The sequence below is a fragment of the Trachurus japonicus genome, chromosome 24 (genome assembly GCF_045865225.1).
Source record: "Trachurus japonicus isolate A0001 chromosome 24, Traja_1.0".
NCBI lineage: Eukaryota > Metazoa > Chordata > Actinopteri > Carangiformes > Carangidae > Trachurus > Trachurus japonicus.
The window spans coordinates 8348877-8359975 of NC_140930.1; the positions used below are offsets into that span (position 1 = coordinate 8348877).

Below are 11099 nucleotides of genomic sequence, written 5' to 3' on the forward strand. Positions count from 1 at the left end.
GTTTTGCAGTTTGCTATAGCAAAGCTATGGACCCAGATAGTTGATAAAGGGTGAAAATTTGATTTATTTTCATCCTTTGGCCAGCCACTTCAATTGCATTTTTGATGAACGTGCCTGTTTAAGTAGTTAAAATGTACAAAGACATATTGAATGTATTACCTTTGTTCTTGGGTTGACTTTTTGGTTAACCTCCACTTAACTTCTACTTGTCTCCCCTCGGTAACCTCGACATCGAGACGGATGGGGAGCTGGTAAAATGTGGTGAAAACAGACAATTAGGGGAGACAAGTTAGCCACTTTTTATATTCAGGGTCACTAACTAATATCTGCATATATTTCAGGATGTGTTGCATCCCTACAAACAAACATAATGAGTGTAAACATAATTGTTTTGGTAGTAAAGCATGTCCAAAAAGAGGTCTCGTGGCACAACTGAACTTACCCCATGTATGAGGTAAGTTGAGCATATAGGAGCGGGGTAAGTTGACCCACCCCCCTCCTTCCTCTTTACTCAACATTGAACCTGTTGAGGTTGCAAGTGAACACAAACTGCTGGGACCTGAGCTTTGTATTGGGGAGTTTTGCAATTACACACATCTTGGGAAGAATTCCTCATCTTTCTCTTTGAAAGTAAAGCTTGGCTTACCATAACCAGCTTTACCTCTTCTCAGGAACTTACTTAACTTACTGCAACCATATGCAGATCTTTATTTAATACGCTCTTTAGGTGTATGAGGCATGGGGCTCAACTTAACGTTACCCCACAGCAACCATGACAGCTAAAATGGTGCACTTTCATGCTAGGTTTACTCCTCATGTTGTAACTTAGCTCATAGATAGGCTTACCACAACTCATCTCTTTTGGTCTAAACACAATTCTCATGAAACTTACGATCAACTAAATTCATTTTCGAGAGTGAAAATTGGACATTTTTTGGACATAAATATCTAACCATTTTGGTTCTTAACTGTTACCTTCACAAACTCCATGAAATTAAATGATGACTTCCTCCGTCCTTGGTCATGTCATGTGCTCAGTTTTTCTTGTGGTTTCTCCAGTCTCTCTTCCACGTATACAATTATTTATCAGCAACAAAATCATCGTGTGGCTGGTACATCATAATGGTAAAGGGAGCTCAGAATTGGTGTTACCATCATGTAAAAGAGGTAAAATTTAAGTTGTTGCGAGTTTGAAAAATTACCACAAGATGGCGCCGGTAACACACAGATGAAACCGTTTGCGCCCCTCCTTCCTTCCCTCCGCCCACACGGTCGGCGCTGATGATGAACACCCATCAGCTTCCTTTTTCCTCACAATAACAACAGCTGGCAACTAGGCAGCGGGCTAAAGATGGCCACCGCGACGGTAGTAGCGGGGCTCGATGGCCACAGGATGGAGGAGAAGAAGTTCGAGTACTTCTCCTCCATCAACTCCATGGCGAAGAAGATCATGCAGGAGAGGGAGAAGATCAAGGAGAAGCACGGCTCGTCGTGGGAGAAGATGACGCCGCAGGAGCAGGACAGCGCCATCGACAACTGGATGATGGACCCGCACATCCGAGCCCGATACGCTATGCACAGAGTCGAGCGCGACGAAGTGGTGTGTTACCCCAAACTGCTCATTCAGACCGGACAGAAGATAGTTCACTTCGGAGACGAGGTATTTAAAAACCACATTTTAATTCATATTTAGTCGGGGTTTGTGGGTGTGTTAGTGTTTACAGGCCGGGTGGTAGCTTGTTTTGCTATCGTTGCTAACTACTAGCTAGCCACGTAGCCGTTGGAATACGTTGAAGACGTCAGAGTCGCTACGTGACGTGACGTGAGCCGCAGCACAGACTTCAGATTGAGTATCTTTGTCCAAATAATATGTGTACTGATATGACACTATTTTGTTTTATACATGCGGGATGTCTGTATTTTTCCAAATGTTAGGCTACATACAGATTTTCATTGAAGCAAACAAACAAAAATCTCCAAATTCAAAGATGTTTATGTGAACTGTAACTTTCTGTCAGCAGGAGGTGGAAAATAATATGTCACCCTTTTTAATGAATGCTGTTATGTTAACTTGTTCTGGGTAAAAAAAAAAAAAAGTGACATTTGTAACTGGTATAAAGCATAAACTAAAGTATTGACGACAGACATAGGCTATTGGGTAGCCAGAACGGTCAGTTATGTTAATCAAACAAGGCCATAATAATCTGACGATTCCCTCTCTCTTGTAATAGTATGTTGTTGTCCACTCTCTCTACATTGACCAGCCAAAACATTATAAGCTCAATAAGCTGTCAGTCCACCAAAACAACTTCAACGCACCAAGTAAAAGTCAAATTTATTCGTATAGCATGTTTAAAAACCAACCATAGTCGACCAAATCAGACAACGCAATTTAAAACAGAATTTAAACAGTTCAGACATACACAAATACACATTCATGCTTCAATTCCATATACAAATGCAATTGAAATGCCCAGATCCAACCTGAGTTAAAGGCCAAGGAGAAGAGGTGCATCTTTAGCAATGACTTAAATTGCTGGATGTTTTCAGTAGTCTTTATAAATAAGAGAAGTTTTGCTCCAGAGCTCGGTCACCTTTTGTTTTTGCGTCTGGATCTTGGATTTTTTTAAAATAAGCTGCTTTTAAAGACCATGTCACTCTAACTGGGGCTTGAAGGCTTAAAAGGTCACATAAATAATGTGCCGCTAGTCCATTTAAATCCTTAAAATAAACAATAAAATCTTAAAATCTATCCTAAATTGGATAGAAAGCCAGTGGAGGGAGGCCTAAACTTATGTGATGTGATCACGTTTCCTCTTTCCAGTTAAGAGACGAACAGCTGAGGTGTATGGACCCTTGACGACTGCTCCACTAGATGCCTTGTGGTATCTAACACAGAGATGTTAGTAATAGCAGATCCTCTTTGTTTACAGTTGGACCAACAACTCAGACTTTTTCCAGCACATACGTATCCCCCAACACCATATGTCCAGTCTTGGTTTGTCCCTTCTTGGACTGGTGTCAGTAGGTCGTCATCACTACCGCTGACTGGGATCATCACAAATGTTGTCGTATTGGAGATGCTCCAGCACAGTTGTCACTCACCCTTTTCTCTAAGATCCAACAAGATCAAACTGTGCTCATAGACAGTAGACGCACATCATTATTATGAGATTAACCTGCAAACTGTTTCATCTGAGAGTCATAATGTTTTGGCTTGTCGGTGTATAATTATCTTATTTTCTCTTTTGCCAGGAGACACTGTGATTGTGTGAACAATAAAAATACTTTTTTATTGGGCTTGTTTAGTCAAAGATACAGCTTCTGTTGTACCGCTCTTGTAGCGAGGCCCTGAGTACGTGGCATGACAAAGTTTAGGGAAAAATGTCTGTTAATGTGAGACAGTTAAAGCATGTGGAAGAGGTTTTTTTCTTCAAAAGGCATAGTGTTAAACAGGAAGCATTCCTTAACAATATTTTTAGCAATATCAGTTTTTTTTGTTTGTTTGTTTTGTTTTGTTTTCGACAATTCTAAAATGAAAAGGGGAAAGCAACACCCTGCAAAAGAATGGGGTGCCCAAACTTTTTCATGCCACTGTTTATATGTGTAATATTAAGCTGTAACTCACAGTGTAAATGTCTCTATCTTAGGATATTACCTGGCAAGATGAGCATTCAGCCCCCTTCTCATGGGAGACCAAGGTAAAAAACAACAAACAAAATCAAAAGCATTCATTCACATGTTTCACAAGAGTTTCACCATGTTTTGAAATATTCATCTTTGTTTTTGTCTCCGTTGGCGATTTTAAACATATCCTGGTTTATATGATCACAGAGTCAACTAGATTTCAGCTTGGCGCCAGGCTCCACGGACCAGACCATCTCTGCCTCACATGCAGAGTCAAAGTCGGTGAAGACTCCTCACTCCAACCAGCTTGGAACCAAGGTATGATTCACCTTTTCTAACCAAACAATGCTGCATGTGTTTACATGGAAGTGTCTGTGTTTTTGTTGGAGTTGGGGTATTATGTAAGATCATCTCAGTGTTTGTCCCACAACAACATCCTGTCATATCTATAACCAGCGCTTTGTCGGCGTGTTTGAGTTGTACACATTTCCAGTGAGAAAAACTCCTTAGATAACCTCCATCTCTTAAATTGGATTTTTTAAACAAAAGTTATTTTAGGAATTTTACTGCTGAGTTTTATATGAATATTTCATTTAAGGACAGGCTCACTAAGTGTGTTGCTGTGTTGCTGTGTGGTTGTGTAGGTGTCTGTCAGCGAGGGCCGCAGGCCGGAGGAGGAGTCGTCTTTCTGGAAGATCAGTGCGGAGAGGTCCAGGCTGGAGGGGGAGCAGGCAGACTTCCAGTCCCTGACCCCCAGTCAGATCAAATCCCTGGAGAAGGGAGAGAAATCCCTCCCCTCCTACCTCCGACAGGTAAACACTCAAGTCTACAGGTGTTCTAAATCAGTGGTTCTCAAACCTTTTTACATTAAGGACCCCTAAACTGACACAAATTAGACCACGGACCCCCCCATTGTACAACATTTTAAAACAAACACCAGAAATACACAAATATTTGTTCTGAGACTGAATAATGTTGTTTTTTTTTAGTCAATGTACCTTTAAATTACAGCCAATGGCATGAATTTTTGGAAAAAATTCAAGAAATTTCTGGAAAGAAATATGGTAAAAGGTTGGGGACCCCCTTGAACCCACCCAAGGACCCCTGGGGGTCCCCGGACCCCACTTTGAGAACCACTGTTCTACATCATGATAAATTGAAAATGCTCCTTCAATTTGGTTGTTTTTTTAAATGCTGAGGTCCAAGCGAAGCATTTTCTACAATAAAAAAGAAACAACAGAAGCAAGTTCCCACCCCAACACTTGTCACTTTTGTTATCACGCATCCTGAAATAGAGTCTCGCCGCGGTCGGAGAGAAATGGCATCTGTGAAGCCTCCACAAGTGTCAGAGAAGCAGATGGCGGATGAAGCCAATTTGCAGGAGGAAAAAAAAGCCACAGTGATGTCTAGTTTGTTTCTGGATGCCCTACTTAGCTCCTCTCTTGTCGCCTTTTCTGTACTTTTTTTGTAAACTTTTATTCTCTGTACAGCCTCATGAACCACCTACACTGTCTTCTCAAGGGCAGCTAGTTCTCTTTTTTTGGTTTCACCTTGTTTTATTGAAACATGTGTAAAATATCTAATATTATTTGTGTCAGTAACAATGAAAAGCAGCAGTAAACTGATGATCTGTCTACAGGAGACGTCCGTCCCCCCGCCGAAGGAGCCCGAGGCAGCGGAGCCCCACCCGCCTCCTCCCACCAGGCCCGCGAAGCAGAGAGCGCCCAAGCCTCCCGCGCCCCCTCCCCCCGTCCCCGTCCCCGTCCCGGTCGTCGTCAGCGCGACGCCGGCGTCCATCTCCATCACGCCGAGCCCCGCCCCGCCCGTCTGCGTGTCGTCGACGGTGGCGGGATGGGAGCGGTCCCAGAGCACGCTGCCGTCGGTCAGCAACACGCTGGACGAGATGTTCTCCTCCAACATGATGTCCAAGCCCCCCCCCGTCCCCACCGCCGCCGAGAAGGAGAGAGTGGAGGAAGCTCCACCCAACAGCAGCCCCACCTTCGCCCAGGTGAGCAGACATTATTGGAGATGTATTTATACACATTTCACTGCTTTTGCTCACCATTGTGTCAGTTTTGACACCCACAGAGTTGTTCTGCACGATTTTCAGCTCCAAAAACTCCTTAGTTGTCTCGTAGGGATGTAAAAAAAAAAATCCTTACCGCTATGCAGTCACTTTATGAAACGCTTCGTTTTCCTCTGATTGGCTCGCTCAGTGTAGGCCCACGTATTCTTGTTTACCCTGCGTTGTTAAAGGTCCAGTGTGTACGATTTGTCAAGGTTTATTGGCAAAATCTGAATATACTACCCATGAATATATTAGTATAAGTGTATAATCGCTATATAATAAAATTTGTTTGGTTTTCGTAGCCTTATAATTCATCTTTTATTTATACATAAAGCAAGGGTCTTTTTATAGAGAGGTTCGCCATGTTGCGCCGCCATGATTGTACAGCAGCCCCAACGGAAAATTATGAGTTATGCATTCATAAATAAACCAACAAAGAAGAATGCAGAGGGGAAAAAAGAAGGAGGAGGAAACAACAGACATATCGTAAAATGGTTTAGATCTTCACCTCATCGCTCTTGAAATACTCCCAGTCGTCCCAGTCGTGGTAAACAAGTTTTTTTGCCAACGAGAGGGGTGAGTGTGAGCGAATAAGCACAGTTTTCCCTCCATTTTACACACCGGACCTTTAAATACATGCCGATCGGCTTTACAAACATGACCAGCTACGAGTTGCGTCCGTATGTGTTGGACCCCCTAGTCTTCTTATGGGAAGGAAAACAGTTGTGAGTTTCCGTACAGATGCTGGTTGGGGTGTGGGTGTCGTGTTCGTGTTTTGGGCAGATCTCTTGCAGTTTGGGCGTTCGACGGTAAAACCTGACGTCGAGGAGATCTCGTTATCAAGCGTTCAGAGAGACCCGAAACCACGTGAAATCTGGTTGGTGGGTTACGGCAGGACCGCTATAGCTCATGTTGTGCAACTTTGCGTGGACATATGACTTTATAACACTGTAAGGATGTTCTTAAATATGGATCAGAATAATATGTCTCTTTTATAGGATACTCAAAAGTTAAAATCAGGCAGCACTTAACGGTCTTGCATTGTCAGAGTGCAGATGGTGGTTATTATGGTGCTGCTATATTTAGCTCAATTGTTTTTGAGTTACTGCCAAATTGCACAGAAGTAGGCCACAAGCACAACACAACCACTGTTTTAGCTGCATCCTACTACAAATAAAGCGGATTCCTAGACGCTTCTTCTCAATCAGACGGCAGATTTAATTTAATCGTATAGTTTTAGATTTTTGAGTTCCTCCTACACAGTCCTGTGGTTGGTCCGTTCTGCATTCGTACCAACAAAAAAAAACAAATCGCTCCACAGTCCAAGTTTGAACCGAATCCAACCTTTTTCACGGCGTGTCTGGATGTTTAGTCTGCAGCCGAGAACGGTTCACAGCCTCCACACAAGCCCAAACAAACTGAAGCAAATGAGCAAATACGCCGGAATTTATCTGAGCTGCCAAAGAAACCTTGCTGTAAACGTTTTTCTGCAGAAAAAACAGGAGATACTTTGATAAATCTCATCATTTAATGAATTTGTTGAAGCCAGTCAGTGAAGTAATAAACTGAAATGAAAGTTAAAAAAAAGAGTTTTCACCACATCTGCCTGTGTGTTCCTCCTCCTCCTCCTCCTCAGTTCAACACCAGCAGCAGCATCCTGAAGACTGGATTCGACTTCCTAGACAACTGGTAAAACCACAGCTGAGGCCAGTCACCGCTCTGAATGAAATCATCCTCATCATCACTCTTGAGAAGGACCACACTGCCATGACTACAGACATCCACATCTAGGTTTAAAGAAAAAAAAACACCCCCGTCTTTAGAACGACCGCATTATGTTCTCGTAATAATTATCTCCAGTGGCTTGTTAAGACATTATCTCACCGCCTGTGTGCGCTGGTGTTTTTCCCTCCCCCCGTATTAGAAGAAAGAGCTCTGGTTCCTCAATGACAAGGGTCGGATCTTCTTTTATGTCTTGCCAAAAACACCCTCCTCTCCTCTCCTCTCTCCCCCTCCTCTCTCCCACTAAATGTAGAGCAAGCAGGGATCGAACCTCACAGAATGTGCACACTGCTCCTCACTGTGCGTTCACACCGCGACCGACTTGGACCAAGGTTTCCCCACCGTTCAAGACACGTTTGGGAACCGTCCTCTTAAAAACTAACGAGCCTAGTTACACTCAGCACCTCATGCGCGTCAGGTACGTCCGCTAGCTATCAAATATCTGAAATGCAACCAAAAATCACTTGAGATGTTTCTTAGCTGTTGCTGAAACCAAATAGCGAAAGTGCAGAGCTTATTCTTCTGCTGGCGTTTTTAATATGTAACACATTTTAAGTGACGAGTGCAAAACGGGGCAGACGCTGCTGACTTTTCTTTTTCCTGGTTAATGGTACAATGCTAAGCTAACGAGCCACGACAACAAACGACTAAGAAAAAGTGGGAAATCCATGATTTAAAGAGGAACTATGCAGGATTTTTACCGTAACTATGCTACATTTTTACAGCTTCAGAGTAATTGTGATGGTTAAAGGGATAGTTAAACATTTTGGCAAATTAGCCCATTGCCAATCCCTATAGTCTGAGTAGGTTTGTTACCTTTATTTGTCGGTGCAAGCTATTTTTAGAACGGTGGAGCAGAGCCGCGAGCTGCTCAGAGCTACGCTATGGAGGCTAATGGGATTTCTTGGTTTCCTTTCTCATCAAATACACAATACAACAACTCCAAAACGCTTTGGTGGACAAGTTGTGACCTGCACATTCACCACGCTATGAGATGCATGCAAAACCCGCTGACGCGAGTTCCCGTCGGGGGCAGTTTTTCGGCAAGCAGTCTCTGCATTTGCCTCGACAGATGACAGATAAGGCTACACAAATATACACTTAACGTCATGTACCGCTCTATTGATTGATGGATTTCTCGCCGGTTTCATTGTAAACAAATGCACATGGCTGAGAGGAGGAGGGAAAAGTAGCCTGACTTGCATAGTTCCCCTTTAAATACAAACTTACCAACCCCCAGTGAAGGCTTCAACTGTTACCTGTGGGGTAGTTGTGTCGTCTTTGTGACACTATGAGCTTTTAAATGACATTTTGCTAAGACATGGGAACCCTTAACACTTATAATAATAATAATATAGCTGTGATACCCTGTTGCCACATTTATTCAGTTTTTTCCTATGTGCAGTATCTCTTGTTGCCTGTTTGTGACGCTGCTCGCCGTGTGAATGCACAGTCATGGCGTGACGTAGCTGCCTTCACTTGGGACTTTTAGACGCTACGCTAGCGAGCGAGAGTAATTTTCTACCACAAGCATGTAAACATTTACATCAGCCAACACTAAAAAAAAAAAAAAAAGGCCATTCTTAAGTTTTTTTGTTATGAAGATTTTTTGCTCTCTGATGTGCTTTTATTTATACCTCTATATATTCCTATAGATCGAAGAGTTTTAGAGTTACAGTAGTGCTCAGTGCTGCAGTCCTGGCCCACACAGTGCAATTACTACAGACAATGTTCCTGCTGGTTATGGAATTCCTGCGTTATTATTATTATCATGGAAGCTGTAAAACTTGGTGATTGAACGGAGGGAAAAAAAAATCACGGAGTTTTTACCATTACTTCACTTTATAGGAATACAGTGGAATTGATTTCCAGCTTTTAAAAAACACACATTCATTGAATTAGATGGCGGAGTGGAAACCACCGGTGTTCAGAAAGAACAAAAAAAAAAAAACAGGAGGGAGGACGATGGAAGTGCACTAACTTAGTCATGGAAAAACTCACAGACTGTATGTCCGGGCTGCCGTGGGAACCTGTTACAGATGTCCTGTCCTGTCCCGTCCTGTATGGGGTTTTAGCTCCCTGACGACACTTCCTCATCACCACCTCACCCCTCTGAACTTTCACTCGACCTCAAACTAGTGTTGAGCAAAAAAAAAAAAAAAAAAAACCTTAGTGTGCATTGATAATGATATTAAGACGCACTCAAGTTGTTGTGTTTTTAGGTAAACGGGCAGGCATGTAGTGATTTATAACACGTGTGTCACAGAGTTTACATGACTAGAGTACTATTTTACTGAATTTTATATTTATCCGCTGATTGTATCTTCTGCTATACATGTATATTGCACTCATGCATTTTGAGGTCACGGATTCGAAGGACGTCAATAAATGAAAGTCAAACCTGCTTATCGTCTTCTTCGACTTCTTTGGTCTTGTTCTCTTTAACGTTTTGGACCCGAGCCTGATTCCTCGGTAAAGAACAAGTGGTGTTTTCCAGCTAATTTCTGCAGAAGTGGGAGAAGCACAGCTGTTAAGACATGTTTGAGTTTGTGTTGTGGTTGCACATGTAACATCATTAGTGGGTTTGATTTCTTAAGATGAGGGAGAAACTACTTGGAAGTTCAGTTGGACGGTTAACCAGAAGTCTTTACTTCAGGGTGGTCACTTTTTTTAGGTTTTTTTTTTTTTTTTCATTCATGTTTTCCTCGTTGCTTGTTTGCATTCCTGTCGACCTCCCTCTGAGCTCCATGACATCAATTCCTCCAGCTGTAATTTCTACCAGATCCAGAAAACGTCCATGTAGGAAAAGGAGGGAGGGAGTGAGGGAAGGAAGGAAGGATGTCCGCCCGGTGCGCAGCAGAGGAAACTTTGTGCTGTTCGCTTTAAAACGACTCAGCCAGTGGCCCAGTTCAGAGTCAGTCAGACCTCGATTCACCGTCTCCCTCGGGTGCTGCTGAACAGGATTTATTTAAGGAAGCAAGAGCAGTGCTGTGTCAGACTGAGTCTATGATACATACATTAAAGTAAATGAAAAAAGATAATAGTTTCCTGCCTAGTAAAAAAAACAACTACAACTTACCTCAGACTCAAGGTTTGTTCAGCAGCAACACATGACATGTATTTAAAGGGGGGAAAAATCAGCAGTTATCTTGTAAATGGATAAACTGACTAAGATGTGGTCAAAATGAAACTCCCATCAAAATCGCAAACAGATTTTAGGGATGGACTAGTTTAAAAACAATAAAATAGTGTCAAACACATGATGGATTGTCCGTCTTTGTACAATAAATCATGTTTTTTTTAATTATCTAGTTGTAGGCCTACACTGCAAAAACTCAAAATCTTACCAAGAATATTTGTCTAATTTCTAGTCAAAACAAATCTAATTCTACTTAGAATAAGACTCATCACATTAAAATGCAGCTTGTTCTTAGACACGTTTTACTTCTTTCAAGCAGATTTCACTTGAAATAAGTAGAAAAATCTGATAGTGGAGCAAGTTTCTTATTACAAGCACAAAAACTTGCTTTCACTGGCAGATTTTTCTACTTATTTCAGTTGAAAACTTGTTTGAAACAAGTGAAAATGATCTGAAAACAAGTTCATTTTTAGGTAATGAATC

The 11099-nt window shown here is 42.1% G+C and overlaps 2 protein-coding genes across 3 annotated transcripts in view; one reads left to right on the plus strand and one right to left on the minus strand.

Annotated features, from left to right (window-relative positions):
- The window catches only part of tbc1d32 (TBC1 domain family, member 32), a 104883-nt gene extending 104661 nt beyond the window's left edge, over positions 1 to 222 (minus strand). Inside the window, exon 1 of the mRNA XM_085770337.1 lies at positions 160 to 222. The gene's annotated coding sequence lies outside the window, so the exon portion shown is untranslated. The remainder of the gene's footprint in view (positions 1 to 159) is intronic.
- Positions 223 to 1289: 1067 nt separating this feature from the next.
- On the plus strand, positions 1290 to 9881 carry c24h1orf198 (chromosome 24 C1orf198 homolog). Of its 2 annotated transcripts, none has more exons than XM_085770349.1 (6): positions 1290 to 1660; positions 3651 to 3701; positions 3835 to 3945; positions 4272 to 4439; positions 5267 to 5635; positions 7332 to 9881. In XM_085770349.1, the coding sequence occupies exons 1-6, from the start codon at positions 1352 to 1354 to the stop codon at positions 7386 to 7388; spliced, it is 1065 nt and encodes a 354-aa protein (XP_085626475.1). In that variant the 5' UTR covers positions 1290 to 1351; the 3' UTR covers positions 7389 to 9881. The 2 variants fall into 2 exon arrangements, with proteins under 2 accessions (XP_085626475.1, XP_085626476.1); XM_085770350.1 differs by having other exon boundaries at positions 5270 to 5635.
- The last annotated feature ends 1218 nt before the right edge of the window (positions 9882 to 11099 follow it).

What these genes read in the sequence shown, in the direction of transcription:
- c24h1orf198 (XM_085770349.1), top strand. Translation starts at nt 1,352, where the DNA reads ATGGCCACCGCGACGGTAGTAGCGGGGCTCGATGGCCACAGGATGGAG. An exon ending in CCTTCTCATGGGAGACCAAG is followed by an intron (nt 3,702 to 3,834) that starts GTAAAAAACAAC and finishes ATATGATCACAG; the next exon opens with AGTCAACTAGATTTCAGCTT. An exon ending in CCAACCAGCTTGGAACCAAG is followed by an intron (nt 3,946 to 4,271) that starts GTATGATTCACC and finishes GTGGTTGTGTAG; the next exon opens with GTGTCTGTCAGCGAGGGCCG.